The 16,607-nt window shown below is 37.3% G+C and overlaps 1 protein-coding gene across 4 annotated transcripts in view; it reads left to right on the top strand.

Moving 5' to 3' along the window:
• The window catches only part of Wdr17 (WD repeat domain 17), an 85,318-nt gene that overhangs the window by 63,936 nt on the left and 4,775 nt on the right, over positions 1-16,607 (top strand). For all 4 annotated transcript variants that reach the window (XM_029531888.1, XM_029531889.1, XM_029531886.1 and 1 more), the window contains 8 exons: positions 238-329; positions 2,373-2,472; positions 3,032-3,171; positions 6,446-6,557; positions 10,979-11,120; positions 11,459-11,561; positions 12,545-12,646; positions 15,372-15,470. In XM_029531888.1, coding sequence (XP_029387748.1) covers positions 238-329; positions 2,373-2,472; positions 3,032-3,171; positions 6,446-6,557; positions 10,979-11,120; positions 11,459-11,561; positions 12,545-12,646; positions 15,372-15,470 — 890 coding nt within the window. The remainder of the gene's footprint in view (positions 1-237; positions 330-2,372; positions 2,473-3,031; positions 3,172-6,445; positions 6,558-10,978; positions 11,121-11,458; positions 11,562-12,544; positions 12,647-15,371; positions 15,471-16,607) is intronic.

Below are 16,607 nucleotides of genomic sequence, written 5' to 3'. Positions count from 1 at the left end.
CACACACACACACACATACACACGCACACGTACACATACATGTACACACACATACACACACACGCCCATACACATAGATGCACACACACACATACAGATACACACACACACACACACACACACACACACACACACTCTTACATGGGTGGGTAGTAAGTATGTCATCTTCCAAAAATTAACCTGATGTTGGTTATCAGTATTAGCGAATGATTAATTAAATCTCCAACTGTATTCTAGGCTGCCTGTGAGGGAAATATGCAAAACGTACATGTTTCTACACCAAAAGGAGCTTCAAACTCTGATGATATCCACAAAGAAGACTTTAATGAGTGAGTGATGTTTCACACCATTGTTTTATGGTTGTTTTCCCTTTAGAAGTGTTGAAGGTGTGGTAGTTCAGCCTTCTTTTCTGAAATGAGCACTTGATGTCTAGTCTCGAATGTATCCGCTGCTGTCCTCTAGTTCCATGACAAAAAAATCCATGCCTATGAATGAAAACTGCTGGACAGGTAGACACAGCCTCCACACACTCATTGAGCTTCCAGGGGGAGACCAATGGGGACACCTAACTGCTTTGAAAACAGGAAGAGTTTTAGGCTTTGCTGTAAGAAGCAGAGTACATGCTATCAAAGACCTCCAGGTAACCCCCTTTTTGCAAATGTCAGTGCCTAGAATACCATGTGTTATTTTTAAAGAAGAAATCAAATACTTGTTTGCAAAAAGTTACAACTTAAAATTTTGTAGACTTTCAACTTTTTCCTTAGATTATTTTGCTTATCCGTCTTTCCTATGACTCTTCTATCAGTTTCTATTACTTTCCAGAACATTTTTTTTTTTTTTGAGGCTATACGCCATGTAGCAAACAATTGTGAAATGTTAAACACATCCTTCTCTATGTGTCTTAGCTGGTGTTCTTTGGCTTTTTGTTGTTGTTGTTGTTGTTGTTGTTCTAAACTTGGAATGTTAGATATGTACATGCCACATTATGGATATTAAATAAAATTTGAAAAGTGTCATTTCAACCTTGATTTTTGTAAAGTCAACCTATACCTCTTACAAATTATCCAATGCAGAATAACAAACAACATGCCAAGCACCAGCCTCAGCTTAGTGAGGGGTTCTGAGGAAGGGGTGTCTAGGAACTGTGAGACTAACAACTCGAAGTCAAGTCATGGGTCCAAGCTATGCTCTGAGAGAGACAGCTTGCCAGCCTGCTTTTTCTCTGCTTTGCTTGCTTTCTTTCTGATCTGTTTTCTCTCTCGAGATCTCCAAACAGCTCTCTCTTTTTATTCTGCTCAAGACAGTTCTCAAAGCAGCTCTCTTTCGCTAACTCAAAAAATTTTCTGAAGAGCTCATTTCCTGCAGATCATAAGCCCAGCCCTTCATTTTACATAGCAATTCAGTCATTTACTCCAGATTTCCTTTGATTATCCTAGGAATCAGCATTCGGTGATCCCAGTCTCTTAATTCTTAGGAGACAGCAAGCACACATTTTCCTTTAACATTGCAAAGGAATTTAGAGAGCTGACAGCCACTTTTAAGCACAGACAATAAACTAGCTGGGTGAGACCCATCCTGAAACTACCATTTCTACCATACCTGGACCTAAATCACCTCTGCCCTAGGCTAGCCTTGAACTCAAGAACCTGTCTGCCTTTGTAAACACAAACAAAAATACGTAGCTGGGTGGGATCTCCTGTGATCTCCACTCCCTATGTATTTTTATCTCCTTCCTTAGTATCTTTCAGACAAGTTGGCTCATAGTGTAGTCACCTCTGTTCCTTTAGATTCATGAAGCTGATCATATAATTCATATTGCACCCTTATTTTGTACATAGTTGAGAAATTATATATACATTTAACTCATGTTTCTAGAGTTCTTTTTCCACATCCTTAAGTGCTGTTTTGTAGGTTTCAACCTTTACTACTTTGCTAAGACATTAGCTACACTCTCATCTCCAGACTCATGCTGTCTCTGATTATCATGGAGTTATGAATGTTAACAGGGAGGATGTTCCTTGGAGGAACATAAAAATATGTACATTGTTTTGCAAATAAGCCTTAAGCCAATGGCAGCCATCGACACTCCTGGAGGGCCACACCTGCTTACCCTGTCCTAGAGGCAGGGGCCATGTCATTCTGTCCCCACCAAGGCTGTGCTGGATCCAACAACAACAAAAGCCTTTCTGTTGACACATAGAGAGACAAAGAGGGAAGAGCTTTATACCATACTTTCTGAAAGGCTGGTCTACTGAATACAACTTTAAATCGGGTTTTAATATAAAACAAGGGTGCAAAATGGCATTAATTCACATTTATGATAGAATTACTAAGTTGATATTGAATACTTTTTCTTTTCTTTTTCTTTCTAGACTCTTACACAAAGTCATAAATGAGCTGGCCGAATGGTATTTTCAGGATGGCCGAGCTGTGTTGGCTGCGTGCTGCCATCTCGCAGTAGATGATATTGAGGTACAACACTCCAAAGTGATGCATATCGCTGAAGAGTTCTCAGATGTATTGTGGTGTTTGATGGAGGTGGGGGAGATCAGATTGGCTCTGGTGTTGCATGCCTCCAAGTCTCTTGGAGAATTATCACACATATATACTAGTCAGTATATGCTTTCATGTTTTATCTATTTTTAACCAGGTAAATATTTGTAACAACATAGGCAATAATTTACTACTGTTACATAATCTATAAGAAGCTTTTAAGATTTCATGTTTCCCTGTGCTGGGGACTAGATGACATGTTCTCATAACTGCTATTGGTTCTATTAACTAGCGCTATAGAAAATGAATTGTAAGATATTTCAATTCTAAGTTGCATAATAAGTCCCATAGTCAGCATCAATTTCCCATCTGAAAATTAAAACTATTTTTGCATAGGTTCTTTATTGAAGTATTGTATTCAGTATATTTAAGAAAAATGAGTACCTATGGTAATGTTAGTTTATCTGCTTATGAGCTTGAATGAGAATGACCACCAAGCATCTGTGCAACTGAAGGAACTGTTTTTCCTACAAACAAGCTTGCTATGGCATACCTGATCCGTGGGAATGAACTAGAGCTGGCAGTCTCAGTGGGCACTGTCCTAGGAGAACCCGCAGCCCCAGCAATGCATTATGCCCTGCAATTACTGGCGACAAAATGCATGATGATTCCAATGTGGTAAGAAACTTTTAATCGAAAGAGTAATTTCACAGTTGTGGCATGCATTTTAGAATGCTATGAACCGCTTTTGAAAAGATGTGAAGAATATAGCATGTGTGATTATGTCACTTTATATCTATAATATCTGTGCCATTTATCTGTGTGTATATATATATATATATATATATATATATATATATATATATATTTGAGATATCATTGTGAGAAAACTGTGGCAGGGTAATGAAATCTATCCTGACCCTTTCTGAGGTAGCCTGGTTATAATTGTGTAATGCTTCAAATGTTAACATATCACAAGACAATACATGGTACATTTTTCACATCCCCTCCTATTATTGTCATAGCTTTTGTCTTACTTCAAGGTCAAGAAACAAAATTACCTTGCTGAAATCTTAGAGTCATCCTTGTTCAAACTCTGTACTTTCAAGAGGTAGATCTTCCAAGGGGTTAAATGGAAATTCTTATTCAGTTCTCCATCACCTCAGTCTTAAGGACGGACAACCTGTAGGCACTTTTAGCTGTCACTCAACTTATTGACAAACGTTGACTACAGAGTGTTTTGTTTTGTTTTGTTTTGTTTTGTTTTGTTTTGTTTTGAAGTTAGAGAGATGACCTAGCAGTTATGAGTACTTGTTCCTCTTACAGACAGCATGGGTTCAGTTGCCAACTCATGTGTCAGGAAGCTTACAACTACCTTTAACTCCAGCTTCAGTGCCCCCTTCTGGCCTTTGTGAGCACCTGTACATGCATGGTATACATACTTACATTTAAGCACAAAACCTTCATGTAAAATTGAAAAGTAAATATAAGTCTTCAAAATTTTACTTCTCTTTCTCTGAAATACATAAGTCCTGGCAAGTATCTAAACGTTTTAATGAGGACCTTGCGCTCTCCCTAGTCCACACCTCATGTGAACAATCTGGGAAGATGGGGCTTTGTTGGTCACCATAGCATGCGATGATGATGGTAATGGTGGTGATGATGATGGTGGCGGTGGTGATGCTGATGACTTGGATGCAGCTAACAAGTTTGAACTTCTTACTGGGTGCCAACCAATAGTTTAAATAGTTTATATGTCATGAACTACTGGGTCCTGTGAGGCAGATAATGCTTTGTCAGGAGACTCACTGGATCATAATCCAAAGTAAAAAGGTAGCTATTAAGTATGTGCCCTTAACTGCTAAAGTGCATCACTGCCCCCCTTGAAAACATTCTACTCTTTTCCAGATCTTGGAATTTGATAGTGAACTATGATCATCATGATTCCGGTTTACTCATGTCTTATAGTGATTTAGGAGCACTCTCCACTAACAAAATATAGTGGTACCCTGTGTTAGACTCAGATGTTTCCAGTATCAAACTGTCCTCTGAGAGTTTCAGATGACTCCCATCCTTCTCAAAAACCTACAGTAATTAACTATGTAATTGTTCTATCATGGCCAATCAAAAAGTTCAAAATGTAACCCAAACCATCTCTTTAAAAATGTGGCTGATTCCATGCTTCCATGTATATATACATATATGTGTATGTATATATGTAGATATATAGAGAATATATATATATATATATATATATATATATATATAGTGTGTGTGTGTGTGTTTGTAACCTCATATGGATGGAGAAGTTGTAGTTGTGAATTTAGAATTATAGATGTATACATGTAAGAAGAAACACAAAGAGGGCATGAGTTTGAGAAAAGGAAGGAATGCATGGGAGGATCGTATTGAGGAAAAGGTATAAATAATGCAATTCTAATTTCAAAAAGTAAAATATATATATTTGAAAAAAATTAAAGATGAAATGGTTGCTAATTGCTAGTCATTATTGTTTTATCCATGTGTTTAAATTATTTCAATCAGCTAATATCTGTCATTCTTTCTTCTAATAAAATCACACTTCCCTCACCTGGTGACTCCTCCAGATATACTTATCCTTTGCAAATGCCAGAGAATATTCCATGAAGTATGATAATTTTCACAAGAAATTCATGTATAGCTATTGGAATCGTACCATTAAAAATTAATAATTATTTAGTTTATGGAAGCTAGTCATTATTTTGTAAATGAAAACAGTTCAGTGGTTCGTGTATTTTACTTTTACCAGTGCAGTTTTGTTTACTTCCTGGGATTCATGATGTTTGTCTGATATTCACATTCAATGTCTTCTCTCCAGCTTCCCATCTGTTGTATACAGGTACTGGCTAGTTTTGTTCTTATTAACATGTTACTGTAAAGCTTCACGCAATTTTAACTGTTTGAAACCACTCCCATACTATTTGGTTTTGCAATATTCCAATTTGTATATGTAAGTTATATAATTTGTAAGAAATAAGAACATATGCATACAACAATACAAATAGTTTTTATAGCTTAACTGAATGGCTTTATACTTAAAAGTTGTACAGAAAAAAGTTGTACTAACTATGGCTTTGTAAAATGCTATAAGTTAATTAACTCTGCTAAGCAAAATATACCACATTCTAATAATGAAATGTAAGTTTAGATGGTTTAGGTGGCCTATGTTTTGTTATTGAGTACACAATAATGTACTCAATTTTAAAGAAACAGTGAAATGAACAATGAATATAATCAGCAACCCTCAATAATTTTCTTTCTATATCAGTATATGGTTTATGGGGACAAGTCAGGTTTTATTTGCAGTTGTTGGAAGTTTTAATATAGTTTTAGTATAATTGTTTTCAAAGAATAAAATCAGAATGCAATCCTGTATCCTCAAGGACATTAATTTAAAAATATTATTAGGAGTGGGAATATGACTCAGCAGATAAAAAGGCTTGTATAAATATGATGAGCTGAGTTCAATTCCGTGATGGAAAGACTATGCGCACACGCACATACACACATACCACACACACACACTACTGTCAGAGTATAGGTTCATATAACTTTCTTCTGTTGAGAAGAATGACAAAAAGGTGAAGTGTGTTAGCCTTCACTTTACCTTAGCATTTTCTCCAAGATCCTATTTACAACTGCTTAGTCTGGTAGAAGATTATTCTCTAAGGATAAAATTGAGTGCTATAATTTAGGAATGTAAGTTACACAGATTTGGCATTTTAAAAACTTTTGTGCTTTCTACAACCCATACTTGAAACGGTGTGATATAAATAACCAAATAAGCATTGTAGATGGATAAGCCAGGGTGGTAGAGTGTGTCTCCTTTTTTTTTTTTTTTTTTTTTTACCAGTTGTGGATCTATTTTTGGATCATTGACTCAGTGGAGTTTTCCCCTTTGTTATACAAACAGGAACCTGGCAGTTGATCTTCTCCTGATGACTCCTGATAGCGAAATCCACTTAGTAAAACTCTGTGCCTTCTACCCTGGGTGCATCGAAGAAATAAATGACCTTCACAAGAAGGTAGCTGATGATATATTAATGACCTGGTCTGGAATGAAATGCTATGATTTTAGTAATTTTTGGTTTATTTAAATAGAAACTTATGCCCAAAATTTAATAATGGCTTTCTGGGAATTCCTGTTAATTCAACAAAAGTGATAATAACCAAAAGAAAGAATGTTTAATGACTTCTAGATGCAAGCCCAAATTTTACAAAGAAAGGAAAAACAGAGAAGTAAGGAATCTACACAAATTAAAGATGGAATGAGAATTTCATCCCCAAAATGTCTGGTCAACCCATAGTCCTTTCTATGGTTCTACTTTGGATCTGCGGTTTCTGTACAAGTTAGAACTCTATATTAACTGCCTTATTTGTGTGTTTGTGAGTGTGAGGGCAAGCTTCAGGAGTCATCCTATCTTCAGCTCTGGAGTTTCTCTTACTGACAGGTGGCAATTTGCAGTTACAAAGAAAGAAGGAATTATTTTATTATTTATCTTTAAAAGTAATCTAGTAAGAATCTTAAAAGAATTGCAAATCTAAACTTTATATAAAAATTAGTCATATCTACATTAAATTCTCAAAATGCATATCTACTCATCAGCAGTTCTTAATAAATCATATAGGGAAGCTGAGGGCAAAAATGGGTGTACGAAATCACTCATGACTAGTCCAGCCTCAGTGAGAGTCACATCAGCCTGTGCTGCCCTTGTTCTTATTCCCTGACTACACATAGTTCCTAGCTTAACTAATAAGAGAGCCTGTCTGAACTTCATGTTGTTCCCTAAGATTTTTTACGTCTGAGCCAGTTGTAATAACATCTCAACCTTGCTTCACTAGCAATTTTATTTTTTCGAAATATTTTCTAAGGGTGGTGGTCATTGCTGACCATCTATATCTCTAAGTTCTTCTCTAGGGTGGTAATAGAATCATTAATCTGCCCCAGCAGCAATGCCAGAAAGAGATCAAGCATTATTGTTGTGAGTGCCAGAGATACTGCCCAGTAACAGAGTGGAAGCCCTATTAGAGTTTTCATATAATTCTTAAGAGGGATGTGAGGGCAGCAAGCAGAGCAGAACTTTATAACAGCATAAAGTTCTCAGGACACCTAGTCCTTGGGATTGTGCCACACCGAAATTATGGTGACCCGTGAGCTGCATTCCATGATTTCTAAAGCCATTTGTCATCTTTCCTGCATGGCCCTCAGCAAGTATAGATGTGTTTTGGCATAAATTGTATCTGTTATTATGGAAATTTTTTTCTTTTTTTAATTAGATATTTTCTTTATTTACATTTCAAATGCTATCCCAAAAGTTCCCTATACCCTCTTCCCACCCCAGCTCCCCTAACCACCCACTCCTACTTCTTGGCCCTGGCATTCCCCTGTACTGGGGCATATAAAGTTTGCAAGACCAAGGGGCCTCTCTTCCCAATGATGGCTGATTAGGTCATCTTCTGCTACATATGCAGCTAGAGACACAAGCTCAGGGGGTACTGGTTAGTTCATATTGTTGTTCCACTTATAGGGTTGCAGCCCCCTTCAGCTCCTTGAGTACTTTCTCTAGCTCCTCCATTGGGGTCCTGTGTTCCATCCAATAGCTGACTGTGAGCATCCACTTCTGTGTTTGCCAGGCACTGGCATAGCCTCAAAAGAGGCCACTATATGAGGGTCCCTTATCAAAATCTTGCTGGCATGTGCAATAGTGTCTGGGTTTGGTGGCTGATGATGGGATGGATCCCCGGGTAGAGTAGTCTCTGGATAGTCCATCCTTTTATCTTAGCTCTAAATTTTATCTCTGTAATTCCTTTCATGGGTATTTTGTTCCCTATTCTAGGGAGGAATGAAGTATCTACATGTTGGACTTCCTTCTTCTTGGTTTTCTTGTGTTTTGCAAATTGTATCTTGGGTATTCTAGGTTTCTGGACTTATCAGTGAGTGCATATCTAGTGAGTTCTTTTGTGATTGGGTTGTCTCACTAAGGATGATATCCTCAGTTCCAAAAGTAATTTGTGACATTACAGGAGATTTTCAATTATTCCTTATACCCTTTCTGTTATCTGAATTCCTGTCTCAATTTTGCTATGGGCACTGTGGAAACGGATTAGTGGGTAAGGGTGCCTCTCCTCATTTCTAATTATCTGAATTCAATCGCTGTTTCCCATACGGCAGAAGGAGTAAAATGTTACATACAAGTTGCCCTCTGACCTCCACAAGTGTGCTATGTCTCATATAGTACACACAAAACAAATACATAAAAATATAATAAAAATCTAATGAAAAGCAAAATCTTTGAAATAACAGTTATCTGTGTTTTATTTTTGTAGACACCAGTAGAAACTCTTAGTAAAAGATACATGTGAAAGAATCAAAGGACCCTTGTCTTGATATACATTGTGTAGTGTTTAATATATGTTAGCTAACAGTCTCATATGCAGGAAGATCTGCTGTTATCCTGCAGGGATAGGGAGGAGAAATGCCCCACCTAAGTTTATACATCCTGGCTTATTTAAATCAACAAAACAAAATCATGTATTTACAGGTCATAATGTGACATTTTGAGACATACATGTATTAATTCAAATCAGAGGAACTTCCACACCCACCACCACAAATGTTTATTGCCTTTGAGGTAAAATCACTTAAAAATCCTTTCTTTAAGGTGTTTTGAAGGATACACTGTTATTAACTGTAACCACCTTGCTATGCAGGAAAACAGAACTCACTTTCTCCCCCCTCTTCCTGTGACTCTGAGCTATAGAGTGCAGGGTCAGCCTTTCTCCTTCTCATGGAAATAATAGGGCCATGAATGCAACCAATATTCGTTGCACATTCTAAAAGATATGATTAGAATCTTTGATAGGGATTTATTAGTTGTTCTTCAGAAAACTAGTGATTGTGAAGTTGTTAACAACTCTAAAAACTTTTTAAGGTAATAATAAATACCCAAGTCAAAGCACAGCCAAACACATTATTAACCTATTTGAGAAATTTCATGATAGGATAGGAATGACATTTCATTGGCAATCACTTTTTATTATTCTTATGCATAATTTTCAATCCAGGTATAATAGGTATCCTGTTTGAGTTTTCAGTGAGTTAAAATAATGACAAAGCTATAGTAACAGATATATATTACACACACACACACACACACACACACACACACACACACGATTCTTAATAAAGCTTTTCAGAGGGAGATACCTAAACTATTCAGCCTACTTAATTTTTAAACAATAAGAAAAGTGGAACTATTTAATTATTTCATTAATAAATATATTTTAAACCAATAATCTACTATGTTACTTAGGAGTAAGCTTCAGTATTCTTAAAATTTATTTAAAATATTATCACATCCTTTGCCCAATCCTACCCCTCCCATAATACCTCCTTTCCAAATTCACAGCTTTCTGTTCTTTAACCATCATTGTTCCGTATACCTATAGAGGGATAAACATATAAATACCACTTGCATAGTCTCCACAGTGTTGCCTACATGTAAATACGTTTCTAGGGTAGTCTGGTATTGACTATCCTGTCTGTGCCTCATAGCTGGAGAAGACTAGTTCTTCTTATCCTAGCAGCTATTAATTGTTTGTAGCTCTTTATCTAAGGATAAAGTCTATGTGATTTCCATCATCTACATTGAACTGCCAAGTGTTGTTGGAACTGTTCAGATGTCACTTTCATTTTTATCTTTAATTATTTTATGTATATTTTACATACATTTTAGTTATATACACGGTAATTCATTCAATCTATATAATGGAAAGAACACAACTTCATTTTTCTTCTTCATGATACATTCTTTATATAAGATGGTATAATTTCCATTTCCACAGAAAGGTCTATTTTTCATATTAATGAGCATTGTTTTTCATTTTGTAATAATGAAATTTTGGAGACCCAGACTTCCCACACTGTGCATTTTAAACTGTCAAGCTTTAGAACCTATATAGGTTTGGCCTTTTTGGAATAGGGTCCTTTTGCCTCAAAGGCTAGTTTCTGTTGTAGAGAAGAGAATGTATGATGATATAGTTTTGTACTTGTTACATTTAATGTACTTTTGACAATGTCTGCATTATATATTTACTCTAGAACAGCTGACTTCAATGTGGGCTTGTTTTGTTTTATTTTTGCTTTTGCTGAGCAGCACTAGTGTGCACTGAGAACAGCATTATGATCAGAAAAATTTAGTTCTACTTGTTTATTAAGTGTTTGTGTGGTAAAAATCAACTAATTTATAAGCCAATGACCTCACCTTCATTCTTTGATCTTATAGGTATTTCCATACATAATTTCATTTATAAAGGATTGCATTCACACATATTTGGGGCAACTTTAATAAGTGAAACAGAGAATGTAGCAATAATTGTCATTTATAGTATGGCTTTGATCCATGTGAATCTTAGTAACATTGTCTTTCAACAAATTATTTTTTAGTGCAATCTACCCCCTGCAGAAGAATGCACTCAGCTGGCTGAAACAGCCTGGGCAGATGGCAATGTATTTGAAACCATAAAGTATTATTTACTAAGTCAGGAACCTGAAAGGGCTCTTCCTATTGGTATTGACTTTGTCAAAGGTAAGTTTCTAGTTGGTAGTTTGGAATTTGAGATCTATTTGTTCATTTGGTATTTTCATTCACCTTGATAATCTGCCTGAAGTTCAAACACAAGTCACTCCAAGTTTCACAAGGAAAAAGATGACTGGTGTAGACCATGGTTTAGCTCCTGATTTTATGTTATGGGAAGACCTAGAGACCATGAAGGGACCAATAGTTTGTGATACAAAATACAGAACTATGATTAACTGACAAAGAGTTGATTATGTAATTGTTAAAAATTGAATGAACAAAACTTTATACTGCAATGTAAAATACATTTGTATTGGAATTACATTTCATTTGGTTTTATTTTCCAGGATGTATCAGCAACTCAAACTGGACTCTAGACACTGTTTACCCTGTGCTTGACCTGATGAGTTATATCCGTACTGAAAAATTACTCTTACATACGTGCACTGAGTAAGTACTTTTCTTCAACACATGGAAACATTCAGTCTAATATTTCAAACGGCAATATCAGTTTTGGTGTTCAAATGAAGAAATAGGATCATCTTAGGTAGCTGAACTTATAAAACAAATTATACTTTCCGTTATTGCTTTTGTTGTGACAATAATAACCAGAGAGGACAATAAAGTGAACTTGAAATGAACAGTAACGATTAACAACAGCGAGCATGTGTTTGTCTATATGTATACATGTCTGTAGTTTCCCTTTTGTTCAAAGAAGGCTGAGCTCAAAACATGTAGACAGTTATAGGCACGGTGTTCATGAGAAACTAAGGGTCATCTTTATTCACTATCTATTGTACATAAAAATCATTCTAAGCCTAAATGAGCGAGATTTACAGGTGCTAGTAAACAGAAAATGATACCGTCCTTAAACTCAAGGACCATTAGGAGTTTAAAGTCTTCAGAGAGTTGAGGCTAATTTTTAAGAGAGATTTGCAATGAAACAGCCTGGAATACTGCCAAGTTCACCCCTCAGGAAACAAAACTGATTTCGCTGGTCCTTTCCTAGAGTCGACATAATGTGTCATAAGTTCCTAAATCTGATAAAAAGCAATAACTTAGAAATAAATGCCAAGAAGAGAAAGGCAGGGGTGGCCTCAGGGTGCAAATTAACTATGAACAGTAGGGTGCTTGCTCTGTGTGAGAACTCGGGTTCAGGTTCGAGCATTAAAACACAAAAGAATTAAATATGTACAAGCAGACAGGAGCTAAATGTTATGTAAAGACAGTTGCTTTAAATTATAATTTATGCTATATATAACTTGGAATAAGAATTATTAATTAATTTTTAGCTAATGAATACATAAAACTTTCTAAATGTATTTTATAAGTATCATCTATAAGAATATGAATAGACATGTTTAAATTATGTAAGAGAATAACGTCCTATGCTTCAAATTGTAAAGTTTAAAAATAAATGTATTCTATTTCAGGGCTCGAAATGAATTACTTATATTATGTGGTTACATTGGTGCCTTGCTGGCTATCAGGAGACAGTATCAAAGCATTGTTCCCTCGCTTTATGAGTACACGAGGTAAAAATGAAAACACTTTACTGAGAAATTCCCTTTACTAAGGTAAACAATCTCGAAGAAGGTCGTAAGCACTGAATGTATTATTCTGTGAGTCCACTTGCTTACTCAGCATGAGCTCTCCAGCAAATCACGTATATGAATCGTGAATGCTGAATGCACCAGGCTACAAACGACAGAGCTGCTAACGGAAAGTTAAATACATAGGATGTGTTGATGTTTGCCTATCAGGACACATCAGAGAGGCATCCCAGATCTCATAAAGTGGTCCAGCAATTCCACCAAAGACCTGGATCCTCCCCCCCCCTTTTTTTTTTGACTTTGGAACTCTTAGCTCTTTCCCTCTACATAACATACCTGCTGTCTAGGGAGGACATAAAAGGGCAGGAAAGGGGGATCATAAAGGTCTACTTCAGTCCACAGGTCCTCATGGTGTTCTAAAAGTCTATCCACTCTCACACCTACTCTTTACTTCCAACATTGCATAGCACTACTGTTAAAATGCAGGAAGCCCTATAGATTAGCTCTCAATCTCTGTGGCAGAAATATTCAAGTGAAAGACATTCATAAGTAGTAAAGAAGTTAGCATTTTATATTCACGACAGATCGGGTTTTATAACCTGTTAGCTAAACATCTACATTCTCTAACAGCTTGTTAAACGTCACTCATTATCCGTTATCCCTAACTCACTTCATTAAAAAAAAAAAAAAAAAAAAAAAAAACAAGACCAAAGCTGATCCAAGGGATCTCCCTCCATTTCTAACCCATCTCTCTGCTTAGCAAGGCACACGTCATTGTACGAGTATGATTTAGTGAATAAACAAGTTCGCAAAATATTTCCGGAAAATTAATTTCTAAGCCCATTAACTTGCTAAATGGTCGTGTGTGCAACCTTTTGATTCTTGATGCTTATCATCTAGGGAAAAACATTTTTCTGAGTATCTTTTACAGAAGATAGGAGACTTTGAGAGGAATGGAAGGCTTTCTTATTCCTAACAGGTAAAGAAGTTGCTGCTGCTACATAGTACAGCCTAAGTAATAAGCGTTACCACCAGATATTCAAGGAAGTTTGCTTCTGTACAGGCAACAAACTGTACTTCAACAGTAGGCTGTATCACTACCATTATAGTAATGGTGAATCTGTCCATTTTGTGTGACTTCACTGATGACAAGTGTGAGAAAAATGCTCTCTTAAATTAGTATTAATAAGCTGGGTGGTGGTGGCACACACCTTTAATTGCAGACCATCAGAGGCAGGGGCAGGTGGATCTCTGAGTTTGAGACTGCCCTGGTCTATAGAGTAAGTCTGCGGACATCCAAGGCTGCAGAGAGAAATCTAGTCTCAGTAAACAAAAAAGTTAGTATTAACAATAAATAGCTAAAACACTAGAGTGGCAGCTCATGTTTGCAATCTCAGCATGGAATGCCTGAGGTAAAGGAATTCTTGCTGGTTCAAGGCCAGCCTGGACTACATGGAGAATTCCACATCAACCCACATTTAAACTGAGACAACCTGAGGAACTAGGAAGCAAAAAGGCAAACAAAGAATAAAAGCAAAAGTTACCGTATGTAAGGCAGGAGAGAATACACCTGCATTAAAGAGAACTCAGTAAATAAGAAAGAGAACTTTAAAAGTTCTCACTTTTAGAGGTTTTCCCTTTATTTACATTTACTTTATATGTGTTGGAGTTTTGCCTGCACGTATGTCTATACGAGAGTGTCAGATCTTGGAGCTGCAGACAATTGTGAGCTGTCAAGTGGGTGCTGGGATACGAACTCCGGTTGTTTGGAAGAGCAGTCAGTGTCCTTAAACACTGAGCCATCTTTCCAGTCCTCGTGGCTTTCTTTGTGATAATGGCTCCCTGTTATGTCCTACAGCCTATTTTCATTTTCTTAATTTTCTTAATACATTAAATGTCCAACTTGCCATTGCCATGTTCTATTTAATTGACACTTCCCTTTTCCACTTATCTCCTGTCCTCTGGCCTCATTTCTTATCTGCATTCTCCTCTCTGCGTTCTAGTATTTGTTCTACAGAAGGTTCATTTGTAAATGGTGTGTGAGTGTGAGTGTGTATGTGTGTGTGTGTGAGTGTGAGTGTGTGTGTGTGTGTGTGTGTGTATGTGCACATGCGCATGTGTGCTGGTGCTGGTGAGCCAGATCACTGGCACAGGAACCTTACTTCTGAGCTTTGCCTGTCATCCTTTTGGAGATAGCTCATTTTCACGTTCAGACACAATCTAATCTCAAAGCTCCTTATGTGTGAGTCTAGTGTAACAACCCGCACTGCACTCCAGCCTTAAATTCAGTATCCTCAGATGTAAAATGAGCCTCTCAGATCTAGTCCTTTTCTTATTCTTCTAATAGTACCATAATATTCTGTTATCCAGACTTAAGTCAAGGTCCTGATGAGCTATTCTGTCTCACTCCAGATGTTCAGCAGTGCTTGTCTTCTCTCACCATGCTCCCTACACTACACAGGTCACTTAACTAGAGTCACTATTCCAACCACATGTCTTGAGCATTTTAGAGTTCCCAGGGACTTAAAGATAATAATGTAAGTAAGCACATATATGCCTATGTATACATAAATATACATAAATGTATGTACACACACACACACACTATTGAACAATCATTATAGATAAAATTTCACTTGTTAAAGTTTGTTTGTATTGTCTGATGTTTTACTGTTATGTGAGATGACAATTCTTTCTCATGTTTCAGTCAGCTCTTAAAACGACGAGTGGTGTCAGTACCATTAAAAATTGAGCATCTCTCTGAGGAACTGGATGCATGGAGAGCTTGCACACATTCTGCCAAACAGTGAGTGAATACAATCTAACATTCAAATGCAGAAAGAATTTAGGGTTACTGACAAAAGTGTCAGAAATATGATGTTGTTGTTTTTTTTAAATCAAGTTTAGAAAAATAGTTTGTCAATTTGTTTAGCATATATTCAGTACTAATTTGTTGTAATGTTAATTTCTGCCTTTTTAAGTCCTTTGGGTTTTTTCTAATTTATTTATTTATTCACTTTACATCTCTGGATCAGCCCCACTCTGCTCCCAGTACCCCTTTACACAAGACCTCCCCCAGTTCCAACTTGCCTTTCAGTTTTGAGGAGAAACCCCCTCTGAGCATCACCCAGGGGGGTTATCCCTTCCCCTGATGTACATCAAGTTCCTGCAGGACTAAGTGTGTCCTCTACCACTGAGGTCATGCAAGGCTGCCCATTTAGGGGAGTAGGATCCACAGGCAGGCAGGCAACAGGCTCAGGGACAGCCCCTACTCCAGTTTTAGGGGAAGCCATACGGAGACCAAGCTGCTCTTTTGCTGCAGATATGCAGGAGGCCTAGGTTCAGTCTGTACTTGCTCTTTGGTTGGTAGTTCAGTCCCTGGGAGCCCACAAGAGTCCAGGTTAATTGACTCTGTTGGTCCTCCTGTGCAGTCCCTATCCTCTTTGGATCCCTCAATCCTTCCTCCAACTCTTCCATAAGACTCCGCAAGCTCCATCTAATGTTTGGCTGTGAGTCTTTGTATATCTTTCCATTGGCTGCTGGGTGGAGCCTCTCACAGGACAATTATGCTAGGTTCCTGTCTGAAAACAGGAAATGTATGTTATGATGATATGTATTCACTGGTAAGTGGATATTAGCCATAAAGTACAGGATAACCATACTATAATCAACAGCCACAAAGAAGTCAAATAACAAGGAGGGTCCAAGGAAGGATGGTTGAATCTTTCTCAGAAAGGGAAACAAAGATTGATGGATGGAGGGAAGTGATTGGAAGAGGGGACTGGGCATAGAGCAGGGGTGGGGGGGGAGGGCTCCAAGGTGTGTGTATGTAGGGGGAGGGGAGACATCCTATNTAGGGAGAGCTGGGGAGAGAGAACAGAAATCGAAGGGGACACAGGTTCTAGGATGTGCCAGAGAACTGGATGTGGGTTAGGCCCAAGAG

Source organism: Mus pahari, chromosome 19, assembly GCF_900095145.1.
Source record: "Mus pahari chromosome 19, PAHARI_EIJ_v1.1, whole genome shotgun sequence".
Taxonomy (NCBI): domain Eukaryota; kingdom Metazoa; phylum Chordata; class Mammalia; order Rodentia; family Muridae; genus Mus; species Mus pahari.
The sequence above is the reverse complement of the archived record's forward strand: the minus strand, read 5'-3'. Positions and strand labels throughout refer to the sequence as shown.